The following is a 16750-nucleotide window of genomic DNA, read 5'->3' on the forward strand; positions in this document are numbered from 1 at the left end:
GTCAAAACCACCTTTATTACTGCTGTAGGTGTGGGCAGGAGAAAATATTAATTCTACTATGTATCAAGTCCATAGCTTATTAAGTTAAATACCCACTCAAAGTCATTGTCTGGGGTGGGGAACAACACTCGCCCAAAGCTTTTACAATCCACTCCCTATGAAAACAGAAGCTATTCTAAGATGTTCCATGAGGAATATGCAAAGATGACACAGTTGCTGCTGTGATTATAGACAAGACACTCATGTAAGGGAGTTAATTCTCTACCCAGCCAGGCTGCATCACGTTGATGGGTTCAAACAGTGTTTATCGGTGCGCGTTAAAGAATGAAATGCTGATTGGTTTGATTGCGCCATGTAGGGAAAGCATAACCAAGTAGTTTGAAAATACTTTATTTATCTTATTTATCTTGTGCAGGGCGGCAGTAGTGAATAAGATGCGGTGAATCTGCTCTGCATGTGTGCCTGTATGCTCTCTGAACATCCTATCATCCTCCCTGCTAGAGACAGACACTCAGGTAGATCTTACAACCGGGCGGAATGCATCTCACAGAGGCCCTAGACCATTGTGTCTCCTGCTCTCGCTTTTAATAATCCTCTGTCGCGTCGACGCCCCCCCACATTCTATTCCTCGCTCGCTCGCTCTCTCTCTGCCTCTCTCCCTCACTTATTCTCACTTACACCATTGCCACTTGCCCATTACCTTATCCCTCCACTTTCTATCATTTTTTTTATCAAGAGGGAGCTTCTCCACGACCGCCTCAATCAGCAAGTTGCTGTTGAGGCTGTTGTGAACAGTGGCAGATGTTTTTTTCTGTAATTTGCATGCGTGCTCGTGTGCAACTCAGGATCCTCCCTGAGACATCAGTTTCAAGTGCGTCTACGGCTGAATGTTGGCGCAATGGAATTTTTTATTGAAGTCTTAGTGCTCTCATTTTTCATTGTATGGCTGCTCTCCTCATATTCAAGCAATCTGTCAAGTGACAATGATTGGAGCAGGAACGTGTAAGCAGGACATTTGCATACAGGAAATTGGAAATATTACAATGTGCATTCCCACACGCTCTCACTATGAGAGAGCCAAAATATTGTTACATCGGCAGAAGGAGGAAACTGAAAAATGGGCTGTGCTGACAAGAATTCTCAACCACTCTTGCACACAAGAACGTCAGCCACAAAAGAACGATACATATAAAACAGGACTTGCACCTAGTCAAGTGTTGCATATTTGAACAAGGACATCACAGAGTAAAACATTTAAACAAATGACTCTTGATTTTCTTTGTTCAAACTGAGTCACCCGGAGAGCAGCTGTTTGATGAGTAATGATGGTTCTCACGGAGACAAAAGTCTTTTTAATGAATTCCAGCTCAAGGAGTACTTGAGTTGTTTAGAGTTAAAGCCTCTTAAACAGAAAAACTGAAATATGCAAATACACAAATAGGCTAACACACACACGGCAACTGCATGTAAAGCTCTTGCCTCTGTGGTGCTATTCACCTTTCATTACCCAACTCGCCTACTGAGCTCGTAACCAGTGATATAATGACCTATTTATTACTTTGAAAAGCTATAAACTTAACACATCTCACAGGTGCCATGACAGTCTCGCTAGCTGTGAAAGAGGACCATCAGCGTTTGCATAATTTGAATTAATACGTGCACCTAGAAACTGCAGCCACACAATCTGTAGGAATTACCATGGTTGTGTATTTAGAAAAAATATAACCATTATTCGACAGAGCCTAATCAATGCAATTAATCATACGACATGATTCTATTAGGTATTCAGATTGGTTCATAGATTGTGATTTACCACATGCTTGCCTTGGCACGTATTATTTGCGAGCATCGAAGCAGTCAGGCAGCTGTGGTTGCAGAGAGTAAAAGCATGTTGAAATTGATTCTGGGTACAATCCCTCACTAATATGATCCGGGTGGCTGCCCACAAGCTGGGCTCCATCTCTTCTTCTTCTCAATCAGCCACAGTGCTGACAACATTAACACAGCCCACAGATCAGGAAGGAGCTGCTGCCTTCTCCCCCAAATGTTTCACTGACGCTTCAATTGACATTTGTTTACATGGCTCTTAATAAACTCCATACTTCCAATCCCACTCCGAGACATAAACCCCCAAATGGCCGTAATGGTAGCACCTCCCTCCCGCCCCACCCCATCGCTCCGGATGGAGTGAAGCTGATATGCACATGTTTTTATCACACGCATGTGATGTGTGGAAAGAAGAGATGAAGAGCTCCAGGATCCCTGTGAGGGGTGAAAATTAAAGCTGTGTTTCAGGAGGCCTTCCCTCTTGGCAGGAAACAAAACATGGTGCGTTAGCAACGTGATTGTCAAAGCAGCACAGGGGCTCAGAGTGTCGGTTCAGCTCTTTGAATTGAGGATTCACTTTTCCTCATCCTAGTTGAAAACGATCACATGTTTTTGCTTGAATAAATATCCTGCAAGGTTCATATCAATGTGGTGAGTATTGGCCAGACAGCATATTTCATACGGGTTTAGAACTTAACCCTACAAACATGTGAGTGAAAAATATAACTTACAGGAATAGCTCGTTCCCTTTGAGGACTGATGGCACACATAGACTGTTTTTAGGGGAAAAGCTAGTATAAAATAAAATAAAAAAATGTAAACGTATCAGCTAAAGCTAAATTACACGATTTAAGATGTGCGCTGTTTAATCTTTACATAAACTGTGCAGTGACTTCCTGAAATGTTGTCATTGTCCTGAAGTTGCCAGGCAACCAGAGGACAAGCCGGGCCATACAACATGTTAATTAGTTAGCGGTTCAGCTGATATTCCTCCTCTCATTTAACCCTCGATAGGAAAGCCAGTGAGCATATTTACCAAAACGTCAAAGAATTGCACAGCTGATCGTCCCCTTAATTATACAATAGCTTTGGTGGATCCAAAGATCAGGCAGGGCACCTCGTAGGAATCCCATGTGGGACCACCGTTATAGAAAGAAATAATGCTTCCATATATTGTTTTTCTTGACCAAGTCACATTCATTTCTCGGGCTGACAGCAGTGTTGAGCAGTGGTAATAATGTTATACAATGTGGCAGAAGCTATAACACTCCGTTTCCCTCCTTGCACTATTGTTATATTGTTAAATCAGCGGGCCGTCCTTTGTTTCCCCAAGCAGGGTTAGATTAATGCACTGTACCCTTTTATTCAGTGTTATACAAAGGAAAAGTCTGTCGCTGGATCCACTGGGAGCTCTGATGCTTCCACTTCCACAGAGCAGATGACAACAACCTTTCATCACAGCTAATGCTTGCTTTTGCTTGTTAACCACAGTGCAATCATTGCTTAGACTCAAACACACTCACTCGTGCATATTAAAATACAAACACACGCGTGCTATATATATAGAAGGTGGCCCGACTCAAAGGAGTGTTGAGGCATGTTGAGATCTGTGTGAGGTTGTGGGATGTGCCAGGATCCGTGAGCAGGCATCCACAGCTCCCCCCTCTCTCTTCCCGGGTCTCATCTCCGACTGTGAAACCCAACTCATCCCCCAGGAAACACCCTTAGTTCACTCTGTCTGCCGCACACAATAGGCGTGTGAAGAAAAGGAGAGTAAATCAAAAGTGGATTTTTACATTTTTATTTTAGGGTCTGCCCTGACCTGCTGTCAATTGGAAAACGGGAGTATTTTCGTATTAGTTATGCTGAGCCTAGTCCAGGTTTATTGGAAAAGGAATGTCTCATGAATGGACCCCCCCCCACCCCCCCCTCCCGCCAAACACACAGCCACATACACAGTTGGTGTAGAACTCTAGATCCGAGGCCGTGTGAATACACGAATATTATAATCAGGGCGACAAGTAGTGATGACTCGCTGTGTCTTACATCATAAAATAGCCTGGTTTGACATGCTGTGTTCTTCCCCCTCCACCACACAATGACATGGAGGTTACAGGGAAGCAGCTGAAGGGAAGTGAGTGACAGAATATTTCATGGTTGCCTTTTCACCTGAACACCTCCATTAAAGCGCACAGAGGCTGAGTGAGTGGCGTAGCCTCAACTGGTGACAGCGATTTGCTGGGTTTTATGCAGCAGATAAAATTGAATGTTTATTCCATTTGGTGACAAGTTGAAACCTGAGCCTGACACGTTGCAGTTAAAAATACTTCCATGTCAGGTGCATTACATTACTAGAGCTTATATCCACAGCTAATTCCCACACCCACACAAACAACATTCTGTTCATCCGGCTTACGGGCACAATGCCTTCAGACCACCTTGAGCGAGCGACAAAAAAAACAGCAGAGCGACAACAACGCGGCGCAGCGTGCGGCAGGCGATGCACAAACACAACTGTCAGCGCATAATGCTCTTATCACCGCGCCATCTTGGCACACGGCCTGAGACTCCCAGATACTGCTTATCGGGATAAACTATTGACAATCGGCCGTGCAATGATGTCCTGAATAAGAGATGGCTTGAACAGAAAGTGAAAGGATGCATATTGTTTCGCAGAAATACAACAGATCCAATTGAGTTACTCAGTTACTTATTTTTCTCATTTTTTATTAAATATTAGAAATAAACTGCTTCCCCATGCAGGTACAGCAGGTCTGAGGGCTAGTTGTCTTCCATGAGTATGGGGGGACTCATTGTGTCATCATGCCAGCCCTGCCCCAGTCTAGTTTGGACCTGTTTGATGGGCCTCTGTGACTGTGCCAAGAACCGGCCTTTCATTGTGCTCCATCAGCCCGGGCTTGAATCGGTGCTGGCTGGAGCCTATTCAAAGGTTCGAATAACTGCCGTTCTCACAGGGAATGGTGCTTTTGTCTCACTCTGCGTTCTGGAGTTAGTTTCAAAGCCTCACATTCCTTCTACACCTTCCCACAGGAGATTTTTTTTTTCTCTCTCTCTGGCAGGTACAAAACAAAACAGCGTGAAAGACTGTGAGTTCCCCCACAGGGTCTTGTAGCGTGGTCAGCCGAAGCACGATGGCCAAGTTACAGTAATCAGCGCTGTGCCTTTGGCTTGCCAAAAGCATTTAACTTAACACCATCTTCTCATCTAACAGTTCCAATTGACAAGATGTCACGCCCTTCGCATCCTGATGGTGCGTGTGGATAACGACGTGTCACTCCCCCGTCTGTAAATTACCATTTATTCTTCTATATTTATAGATGACACACCCCCATCCACCAAATCCACAACCAAGGAAGAGAGGGACGAGAGTAACAGGGGTAAGCTAATGTGTGTGTGTGTGTGTGTGTCATTGCATGCATGTGAGTTTGTTTTGTTTTCTAATTTAGATAACGATGACTTTTGGACTTGCCGAGTGTCACAACGAGGGAAACATTGATATAATAATCATTTGTTTTGTGTTTATGAAGTAATGGAGTGTGTTCTTTGTCGGTTATCTCTGCTGCCAAGTTCCTCTTTGGGGAAATGAATACAAGATGAGAGCTTGGTCTTTTTTTAAAGAATGTTTTCTTAGAGGCAAACTTATTTAAGAAGCCATTATCTGGCTCTTCTGCCGTTTCAGCCATTTTAGCCCCTTTGGATGTGTAATATTGAAACAGTTATAGGCTTCTCCGATACGATGGACCAAAGATAATTAGATTCTTACACTGGAGGGTGTTAGTAGGCAATTAAAATCGCACACCATCCATTTGTCTTCAAGCCTTAAGGTTGAAGGGAATTTTTGAAGATAGCAGTTATGGTTGTTTTCTTTGGGGAATCGGGTTCTGGGCTGATAGTGAGGAGCTGGACTAGATAGCGCCGACACTTCAAGGGCGTCAATACAGTCTGTGTTGTTAAACGATTCACAATAACTCATTTCTCTCCGCCTATTCAGCAAACCTTTCCATAATCCACAGCAGTAATTCAATACGATTCACAAATTCAATCAACAGCATTAGGAGGGCATAAGTATTTTGTAATAATCTTTATAAATCCTAATTTATCAGGCCCGGCAGCTTAATAGTAACTAATCCATTCACAAAAGGCCTTGGCACAGCTTTCTAACATGGGAACACTCAGTCCTTGACACAACCTCTCTCACAGGAAAGGAATGAAAGGATATTGTACTGCCTGCGCTGAAAAGGTTAGGTCTGGTTCGATGTAGCACATAGCAAGGATTAATCATAGAAAACACTCAGATGTCAGGATAGCACAGAGCAAAGGAAATGCGAGCTGCAAAAACAGACTTGCAGCTATGAGACAGACTTTAAAAGATGCTTTCGAGTCTTTTGTTCTCCTTTTTAAAAGAAAAACAGACTGTATTTCAGCATATTGTTTATATAGCCAGAAAAGCAGGTCACTTATTTGGTAGAGTCGATACCTGGACACTTTTTACAATAAATTACAATGAGGCGCACAGTTGGTGCAGTGTGTCAATATGGTTGAGTGCGATCCATCACTCCATCTATTACGATCCTCAGTGGATTCACTCTTCTCAGTCCACGGGTCATACATGAGTGCTTTTAAGCCAGAGAGAGTATTCAGGCTTTCTTTTGTTCCATAATAAATACACAGGTTCGTGGACTGAAGGTAATTACAGGGCTGCCCGGTCTGCTACCACTGTAACTTTTCATGAGCAAAGTGCTTCTTAAGCCTTAGTAGACTGAGGGAACCACATATTTATACAAAATCAAAACACATTATTTTTTATATCACTCTGGATTATGTTTTTGTTATATTTGTTGTTATTGTAAGTGTTGATTTACTATTCATTGCTTTTGTCACATTGTTTTTTTGTGATCTTTCCTAAGCACTCATGTCTCATGAATCTCTGATGAATCCCCTACTTACATGGGACATTTCAAATTTAAAGTGCTCCATAAATGATTTTAAATTATATTTACTTTACGACCAACGCAACAGGGGAGTTGTTCATAAACATTATTCCAACTCTTAAAAGCAGCCGACACGCGATCCCTCGCCATTTACAAATAAGCCCTGAGGTGTATTTACAAAAAAAAAGGATTACCAGTGTGTGGATGAAGAGCTACGTGGTGATGTAATCCACATGAAACATAGGCACAGCATGCAGATGCTGCGAGCTATAGAAATAAGCAAAAGTCATCGTGAAGAAGGGCGGCTGAGGCAGAGAGGGGAATGCTGGTTGTCCAGGGCGGCGTCCACCCTCTTTAGGGCACACCTGAGCTGGCAAGCAGCCCGACGGTGTCTATTATTTGTTATCAGATCGGTATTAGTGAGATTAGTGGATGTCACGGGGCAAAGTAAAATGTGAACGTTGAGCCAGAAATCAATGGCTGGCATGGTCCGTTTGCCTGGCATGAGTGAGCCTTCTGGGAAATACCGAAGGAAGAGAGGGGGGGAGATGGTGAGAGATGGTGCAGCGTGTGGATGGACATGCAGATTAATAACACCGCGTGTGGACAGACGGTGAGCCTTTCGACGGGACGCCGTCTTTTACACCGTGGCACCCTGTGGAGCTCACAAACACACACACACACACACTGTACATCTAAGAGGTGTTTGAATAATAGCCGTTGGTCATCTCCGAGCCCTTTTTCCTCTACAAATGTCTTATGAATTATTTTTTTAAATCTTTTTTGCCCTTTACTCCAGCTGGCAATGGGAGACAAGGTTGCGTGGATGAAATAGTGCATAGGGAGTATAAATGTGTGTCCGCATTTTCTAATTCTTTCAGAAAAGGAGATGCAGTACTGCATTTACCTCCTTGGAAGTGTTGCCTGTGGTTGAAAATAATTGTCATGCAAGTAGGACACACAAGGAAGGTTGCATATCAGCACATAAATAGTTAATGCTGTTCTGATACTGTACTTCTGAATCTAATGTTGACATAAATAAATAATTTACTGTGTGTGACATTTTATTGAAGAAAGCACTAAGGCGCAGTCGGCCGTTCGGCAACAAGGGCAGGAGAGTGCCTTAAATTACCTTTTAGCCGCCATATTTCTGAAGGTGTAATTCATGGGAGTATTGGCGCTGGCATTCTTGGTTGTGGACTTTGGCAGGAGCCCTTTTCTGTCAAGTACACTGTAAGGACCATCGCTGAGGAGAGGGCAGGAAAGCTGTGACAATGCTGCCACCTGCTGTTAGGAGCACCTGATGAGCGCCCCGGTGCAGGGACTCATCGGGAGTTTGAGAGAGACGGCCTTCTAATTGAACTTATCTGGGAGCCATTATCAATTGCATCTGCCCTACCTACACCGTCTTTGCTGTCTCTTCCGTGTGTGTGTGTATGTGTGTGTGTGTGTGTGTGTGTGTGTGTGTGTGTGTGTGTGTGTGTGTGTGTGTGTGTGTGTGTTGTGTGGTTTGTCCGCAATCTGTCCCTGAGCTTCCTTTATCACAAAGTGAATACTGATTCATTCAATACACCAAACACAAATGATCTAGTAACAGGGAGGAAATTACATTCAGCCTTTTGTCGTATCTGATTCATTGTTTCTTGGGATCACTTTAGCCGGATACGGAACAGCCATGCCCGATTTATAAGTGCGGAAGAAGGTCTAGGATGACCTCATGGCCAGAGAGGAATTCATTTTAACCTGCTTTTCCCAGTGAAGTATTCTTTTCAGACCTCTGTCTGTGGCTCCATCTTAAAATGCCAGTCATGATTAATAGAAAGGATTGCCGTCTACTGTGTGCCACCAGCATTCTGTGTGATGGACAGAGGCACTTGAGTAAAACATGCAGCACTGGTAGAACTGGCCTTTCCCCCATTTAATAGAGGCTGGCATTTTTATTGTTCTGAGTGGAGGGCAAAATTGCATAGATATGAAAAAATGGTTTCTCTCTGCAGCTTGTTAAAAAAGCAATTATAGAAGCTGCACAATAGCCATTGTAGAGCATGTTCCCTTATTGGTGTCATGGCTTTCATTTACTCAATTTGTCCCAAATGTCATTGGTGTATGTGTGTGTTTGGGTGTGTATAAGAATGTGTGAGAGCAAGACGAGGGGTGAGACGGGTGTAGGGCAACAGATATAATGCAGGGATTACTGATTTTCACTAGCAAAACCTTTCTTTCGTGCGTACGTTGGAGCCATTTTGCCATGGTCTGGTAGGTAGATACACAACTTGAGGTTGACTCGAGCGGGGGATGTCTGTATGCAGCCCGCAGTATGTGTCACTCCCCATCCAAGTGTAGAGAGAAGAAAGCTCTCCTTACAAACAACGTTGTTTAATGAACTTCACTAAAGTTGAGCGATGCACTGTGAGTGAGTGAGTGGAGAGCACGATTCCTGCCCCCTTATTTGGGATTATGGGAGCACCCCAACATTGCTCCTGTAGCTGTGACAGTGTGTAGATGGTGTGCATGTTGGGTACCAACGGGAAGGTGCCACTGTGTACGGTAGCTTCTGTCATCAACGCTTCGAGTGGTCGGAAGACTAGAAAAGGGTCCAGTCCATTTTCAATTCGCCATTTTTGGTATGATGTTATGCAACATAACATATTCTTGTATCATGTTTCAGTATTCCGTAGTAAAGGGATACTATATTTCAGTCTTCAATTTAAATTTTTCCAATATTTAAAAAGAAAAAACTTTAAAACTTGAATACAATAGTTAATTGTTAAAAGAAAATGCAGCAGGAGCCAAACTGATGATGAATATTATATATTATATGACTCGTAACTTCTAAATTCGGACAACTGGCATTTTTCCAATGCGTGCTCGTCTTGGCTGCTGATTCCTTTTCCTCTCTTTTCAGGTAAAGAGGAAATGGGGGACGAGAACGAGGGTGACGATGGTAATGTAGCTCTACGCCCCATTAACACATGTTCTGAGCCCCTCGGCCCTACCGGTGCTTCTCGATGTCATTTGTCATCAAAAATTGAATTTTCTACTCGCTCCAGTTCAGTCCTTCCATCCCGTGTGCCACCACTCCAACTTCTCTCATCACAGAAGCTTGGAACAAAGAAATCCCTCAATTATGCATGGCTTTAGAAGTAAAATCCATTTTGCACTTAATTTATGCATGTCTTTGTGGTTCTGTTGCTCCCATACCGCAGTACAAAGAAAAAGGACCACTCAGAGAATTAAAAAAATAAATGTGGTTTGAGGTGATATTGAAGGCCAAGTCGATTTAACTGCCGCCGCCGCCAGCACTGAACTCAAATGTTTCCCGTTCTAGCTGCTGCGGGAGGTGAAGACGTGGACATGGCGAGTCAAAACCCAGGTACGGTACAGTCACAAGCAAAGGCTCCAGATGACACTGCACACGACTCTTGACACAACACAAGTATCTAACTCCTTTCTTTGAGATGACATGGCAATCGTGTACGAGCTGACTGACTTTCAGCTCATTGTTTGTACTTTAGCTGAGGGTTTGATTAAATATTTAACCTGATCAGTCCCGTTTGCAGCAGAGGAATAACTGCCGTTCAGCTCAGAGGACACTATTAACCATCCTCTGAGATGTTGGTGTATAATTAAGATTTAGCATTTGCATATTGGCAGTTGGCAGCGCCTCTCCTCTCTTTGGTTTTTGTTTGATTCAAATCCCATCGCATTGACTAACATTTGACAGATAGAGCTTTTCTCAACTCATTTTGTAGACATTCGGTGAGAAAGTTACAGCAAACGCAGCCCTTGGATGCTGTTTCAAATCCGCTATATGTAATCCCTTTTTTTGCAAGACACAGAGAGGAAGGGACCAGGGCAAAGATATCCAGTTTTAAACAACAGCAGAGTAATTTAGCCAAAAACCTAGCAGTGGAATCATTCCTGTGCGTGTGCGTGTGCGTGTGTGTGTGTGTGTGTGTGTGTGTGTGTGTGTGTGTGTGTGTGTGTGTGTAATGTGGTCTTAGTTACTTTGTAAAATGTATCCTTTGCACACAGACCTTTATTACCATATTCATTTACGTTAAGTGCTTTGCTCCTTCACATTTGGTTTTGTAGCAGTCCTTTCCATGTAAATGTTGTCCTTTATCTCTTATTAATACTGTGCAATTTGTATTTATCATAACTTTCATTTTACAGATAATTTCATTAAGAGACAGAGTCTCATTCTCAAGAGAGACCTGGAGACACAGCAGCAATACAACTCAAAGTGGACATGTACACAGAGACAAAAATACAACACAAATCACAAGTTACATGAACTGTCTAGTATGCATAACAAATATGTAGTTCAAAACTAATATAGAGATACAAAAAAGACTTCTTAAAAGTATTTTAAAATCACATAGTTTAACAATTGGACATTAGAAACCACACCCTAGTAAACCCGTACAGACTCACCTATAGCACGAACCATCACATACTTATTAGTTGGTTGTCCAAACAATTTACATTCAAAGTAGAAGCCCATAGCGAGCTCCTCCCTTTCATAGCCTGCGTGTGCTCTTCAGACTGGAATCTGGCAACATCCCAGTATGAAAATGTTTCTAAGATTTCCATCCGCAGTTCTGACGCACGGGCTTGTTTTCTGCCATGTGTATACAAGTAAAGGCTGTTATTCTCTTTGCCGGAATTAGTCCTTTAATATGTATCTCAATGTTTGTGCGCCTCCAGATGAAAATTCTGGAAACGAGGAACCAAGTCAAGAAAAGGATGAAGATGAAAACGAACAAGAGCAAAATGAAGACATAGGAATTGGCAACAATGAAGAGAAAGATGAAGCCAAAGGCATCGACAGCAAGAAAGATGAAGTCACAGGTATGGAATAAGTCAATGCATGAAACTGTGATGGCCGCAATAATAATATTGCCAAATGGAAACATACTGATTACACCATTTGGAGATCGGACACTACAAATGCACGTGTTTATATTGCTGATGATGTTTGATTCCAAGAAAATTAAAAAAAAAGAATGAGCACAACCAAGTGGGGAGAAAATGGTTCTATTTGCGTCCAGTATCGCACATTAGATCTAAAATATAAAAATAAAATAATATAAGCGAAGCCTCACACTAACCACACAGTGACCAATACGCACCTGAGGACATGTCACGCCAACCTCCATTTTTGCAGACACATTGGTGCGATCTCCTTCAACATCACTGACTTGTGAGCAAACATGAGAGCTTTGTTTCTTTTTCCAGCAGAGGAAGAGCAGCCCGCGGTGAAGGCGGACCATGACGATACAGCAAAGTTCACTGTGGAGATGGAAGGTAAGATCTGATTTGCCTGGATTGGATTTGGTATGATTGGATTTGACCCGATGGAGAGTCTGACTGACTGCCTTTCCATCAATGTGATTTTACAGTCCAATTTATTTGTATTTTTATACTTGACTATTGACTTAGCACCGTCAGCGTTGTTTTTGTTTTGTGCGGTTTGTCACGCTATTTTTCCCCTTAAATCACGCTCCGCCGGTCTCGTCTCCACCGCACATCTCATCACTTTGTATGAAAAGTATTGGCATTGCAGGGGGCCTTGTGGTATGACACATTTGTGGAAGCCACAAATCGATTTGCTGAGATCAGTTAATTCAAAAAGATATTTAAATCATACCTCAACAAGAGTGACTATCACAGCTGGAAGTATTTCTCTCTCATTGGAAGATTTAGGCTGTCAATGTTCTTCTTGTGTCATCGCTAAAAAATCTTTAGGAAATAGTTTTGCATGTATCCAATGTGTAGACCAGCCTCTGCATCTGTGCTGTAGACCTCAATTGTTCAACATTAAAAACCAACCAGCCAATCTTGTGAGTGACCAGCTCCTTCACGGTGTAGTTTATTCACAGTGAAGTCCACGTACACCAACATGCTGTGTAATATTCACTAGACCTCCTAATATGTGTTAATCAACACATCAGAATAAATAGTCCTTAAAAAATACACTAACTACTCATGTTTGAGGAACAATTGTTTCAAAGTTAAGTGCACAGTTTTTGGTGTACAGCTTTATTCATCTGTCACTGTTTTAGCCAAATGGCTTTATTCAGTCATTCCAACACATTCTCACCCCAATGCACCAAATACAGCCGCTTATGACACTCCACATGCCCCTAAAGCGTGCATTTTGGACATGGCAGGGGTGCACATCAAGTCACACTTATTATGTGCAATCTTTTCTAAATTAACTTCACTGAGACAAGTGACTGTTGTGACATTTGTCAAAGTCTAAATCAGTTTTGCATCAGACAGGAGCAGGTGTTTCGTGGATGATCAGCTTACGTTTGTTCAAGTGCAGTGAAAACATTCTAACCACTGCAGTTGAGCTGCACAGGGCCAGCCGATCAAACTCCTTTTAACTCTCATTTTTGTTAGTTGGTTGACCACATGGGATCATTGATCTTTATTTATCCCCATCCTTCTCTGGCTCACATTGTCAATGATAAAGCTATTGTCTGGAGAAGTTGAGATTGAAATTGTCGAGCCCCGAGCCGCCATTCTCCCACCACTGCACCAACACAAAGGTCTGTCACTCCCTCACCTCCGATTCACTTTCCCTTTGACAGACATTCAATTCATTTGGGTTGAAAGTGAACGTTCCAGATAGATCTATCTGAGATAGCCGCATCCATCCTCTCTGAAAAGCCATTGGAATACGTCCCGCAAACACTACAGGCTTTCCATCACCGGAAAGCTTCACTTTAGCCTGTCGATTGTGTCCTGGCCGAGGCCGCCCGTGTCCGTCACTGTCTAGGGACGCCGAGGGCCGTGTGCTGTGTGGTGGCACCGTCGAGCGGTAAACAGCGGGGCCGTTCTTGATTGCAGGCAGATTGCATTTTGTGCGGAGGAGCGGGGGCAGAGTGCAGACTCAAAATGTCTCGCAGCCCGGCCTAGCCACGCGTAACCAGCTATTCAAAGGAGAAGACCAAATGATTCCCGAGCCAATACCCTTTATTAAAAATAATAACTGTAATCAGGCTGCCTGCTCATGGCCAAGGAGGTTAAATCTGCTTCACTGAAAGGAGTAATAAAATGCCTCATAATGGTGGGAGGAATGACTAATGAATCAAACAATTTGAGGACAGCTGAATATTAGGTTGCTTCACACATACACGTAACCATGAGTCATGAGTGCCTCTTGTTCTCAACTGTCTTATCTTATGTGTTTTTTTGCAATAAGTATTGCGAGCACAAATAACTCATTCCCTTTGGCCTGTCTGGTGTCGGGTTTAGATTGGAGCTTAACTTGATTGCAGGCAACGTAGAAAAACTGTTAAAGGAATGCTTTACCCACAAAAGACCAATTAAATTACTCAGCCTGGGCTATGTGGAATTCTTGAAAATTGTTTTATTTTTTTGCAATGCCTCAAAGGTGAATTGAAAACTTAAAAAGTATTAAACAACAACAAGACCACAGACTTACCAGGCTCACAAAATGCTTTGAATAGAGTTTTAGTGAAGATGGGAAGCAGTGAGCATGCGACGGGATAAACAAGTGTTTACCGTTCATAGTTAATAAACTGAAGTTATTAACATAGAAATGGTCATTTTTATGGGTGAGGTAATTGTTTAAGCGTTGTACGTTGCTGAAGTCCATAGTGTGAGCCAATCAAATGGACAAATGTAAGATATGAGGTTGGAATTCATTACTTCTTTAGATGGATGCCTCGTTGATCCTATAGATTGGTAAGCGCTTTCTAATATGCTGTTTTTCAGGTCATTGAGTCATAATATCTACATTACTGTAGCCCAAATCAGACCTACACTGAACATGTGACTGTGGATTTATTTGATATCAAAATCACCAGCTTCATACTTAATACAAAATGTTCGTTTGACCTTTCCTCGCAGTTTACCGGTGGAGCTTCCTTGTTGGACTCGTTCACACTCTACATGTCAGTGATCTAAGTTGAAGGATGTGTTATAGTTGTCAAAGACAATCTTTTATGTCCACACATTTGTATCTGCATGCTCCCAGTCATACGTGCTCAGTATGGCACGTACGGAAGTGTTTATCACAGCTAAGCATCTCAGTCCCAAATCTGAAATACTAAATAGTATAAAGCGTTGTGTTGGATTCATTTTCACTCCTGTCATCATTAATCATTGTTAATGTAGGAGTCTATTCTTTCCACACATGTTCCCCTGTATTCGATAAAGATGTAGGATACGGCACAGGTCATTTGCTAATGTCTTAACTGTTCATACTTCCAAATTACGCCATCTGTAGTTTACATTGCACGTCTTTTTATATGAATGTGCAGTTGCCTTTAAGAATTTAGCCTGGCTGTTCTCTCCCCCTGCAGACTATACAGTTTAATGCAATAATATAAGCATAATATAACCACAAACCATGAGATCCAAACAAATGATTTGATTCTGGTGGTTCTGGTTCTCTATAAAATCTGAGGAGTGGAGTTATGAGGAAGCAGGCAGAGCAGAGATTTTGTGTTTTTAATCAGGCTGAATTATAGTGCATTTTAGATATCTCCCTGCACAGGCAATAAGAGTGTCAGTCTGATATCCAAGATTCTATAAAGGCTCCCCAAATCGAATCAGAATACAGGCAGCCTTTATTTATGAATATTCATAACACACGTTGCAATGGAAACGGTGGCTGCATTGATGTTGTATTTTATATATCTATCCAGCAGGCCTTGTTGTGGTGACTTGTGGGAGTGGGCATCCGCTTTAGTTAGCTCATGAAACATCCATAAATTAAAATAAGACTCTCCGTCTCTGCCTAAAGCTAGGAATAAATAAATCTGAGTTGTGAACAGAAATTGTTTTTCCCTTCATGCATGTGTGATTCTCGTGCAGGAGTCGATAGCGATTGTCTCGCCTCCAACGGTAAGATTTAATGGCCGTGGAGATTTAATGTCACAAGTACACAGCACCTCATCCTTCTTTCTAATCAAAATTTGAATTTGAGATTCTCTTTACTGCATGCCTGAACACGGGGCACAGGCAACCTCGCAGTCGGAGCCTGAATGGTCCGCCTAGTTTTCAGCCTTTTGATAAAGGTGGCGCCTGCTAGAAAGCGGCTCCTTGGCCGTGGAAGGACGCTGCAGAGATCACTGTAAAGGGACGGTCCCTTTCAAACCGCCTGCTGGGTGCAGACCAGAAGGGCCAGTATGTGGACAAACCGTAATGGCAAACTAAAGCCAGACAGGAGGGAACCTGCCGGGGAGAGAGAGGGGACGGAGAGACAGACGGACTCGGCCCAGTCGCCGACATTCCCACTGTGCATCCCTGCCTCTATTTTCCTTTGTTTCCTTTCCTCCCCTTAGACTTGTTTTGTTGTTAACAAACCATCACAACAACACAAGTAAATTCCATTAACACTCATTTTCAAGGTTTTCACTTGTTTGCTGTAACTTTATGGTGAGGTTTTCTCTTCCACGCTTAGGGGACGGGATGTTTTAAGTGTAGATTTAGCGCTGACACTTTGAGCAGAAAGCCCCGCTGCCTCTACAAGTGCCATATGGTTCCCAAAAAGCACATTTACATTATTTACCAACTTCTCGGTCTTGTAAGAGACACAAACAATAAAATCAAAATGGAGGTAAAACAAATTCCCTTTCAACTGTTATGAGAAGTGTTTTCATCTTTGTGAATGTTTTTTGGGGGATGTTATTGATTTGTATGTATTACACTCCCTTGTGGTTCAGCTTGACTGTAACAAAACAACAAGCTGACACAAATGGCTCTTCTATCCAGCAGACTGCCATTAGCGATGTGGAGAAACACACAAAACTCCCAAAACAGGGAGATCCTGTGCGGTCGCTCTTTCATGTTAAAGTACAAAGTGTTGAATTTCTTAGTAATCCACAGGAAATCAAAAGAGACTTTATTTCTTCTCTTTTTAGCAGCTTAAATAATTTATCCCGAAATGCATTGTTTTTTCCACTCAGAATTAGTTGTTGCTGAAGTGC

The 16750-nt window shown here is 42.5% G+C and overlaps 1 protein-coding gene across 2 annotated transcripts in view; it reads left to right on the top strand.

Annotated features, from left to right (window-relative positions):
• Nucleotides 1-16750, top strand: part of macrod2 (mono-ADP ribosylhydrolase 2) — a 345335-nt gene that overhangs the window by 315604 nt on the left and 12981 nt on the right. The window contains exons 10-14 of one of the 2 annotated variants that reach the window (XM_040179258.2): nt 5166-5225; nt 9685-9723; nt 10108-10152; nt 11490-11633; nt 12021-12089. In XM_040179258.2, the coding sequence (XP_040035192.1) occupies nt 5166-5225; nt 9685-9723; nt 10108-10152; nt 11490-11633; nt 12021-12089 (357 nt within the window). The remainder of the gene's footprint in view (nt 1-5165; nt 5226-9684; nt 9724-10107; nt 10153-11489; nt 11634-12020; nt 12090-16750) is intronic. The other variant, XM_040179259.2, reaches the window with a different exon arrangement.

This window comes from Gasterosteus aculeatus, chromosome 6 (genome assembly GCF_964276395.1).
Source record: "Gasterosteus aculeatus chromosome 6, fGasAcu3.hap1.1, whole genome shotgun sequence".
Classification (NCBI taxonomy): domain Eukaryota; kingdom Metazoa; phylum Chordata; class Actinopteri; order Perciformes; family Gasterosteidae; genus Gasterosteus; species Gasterosteus aculeatus.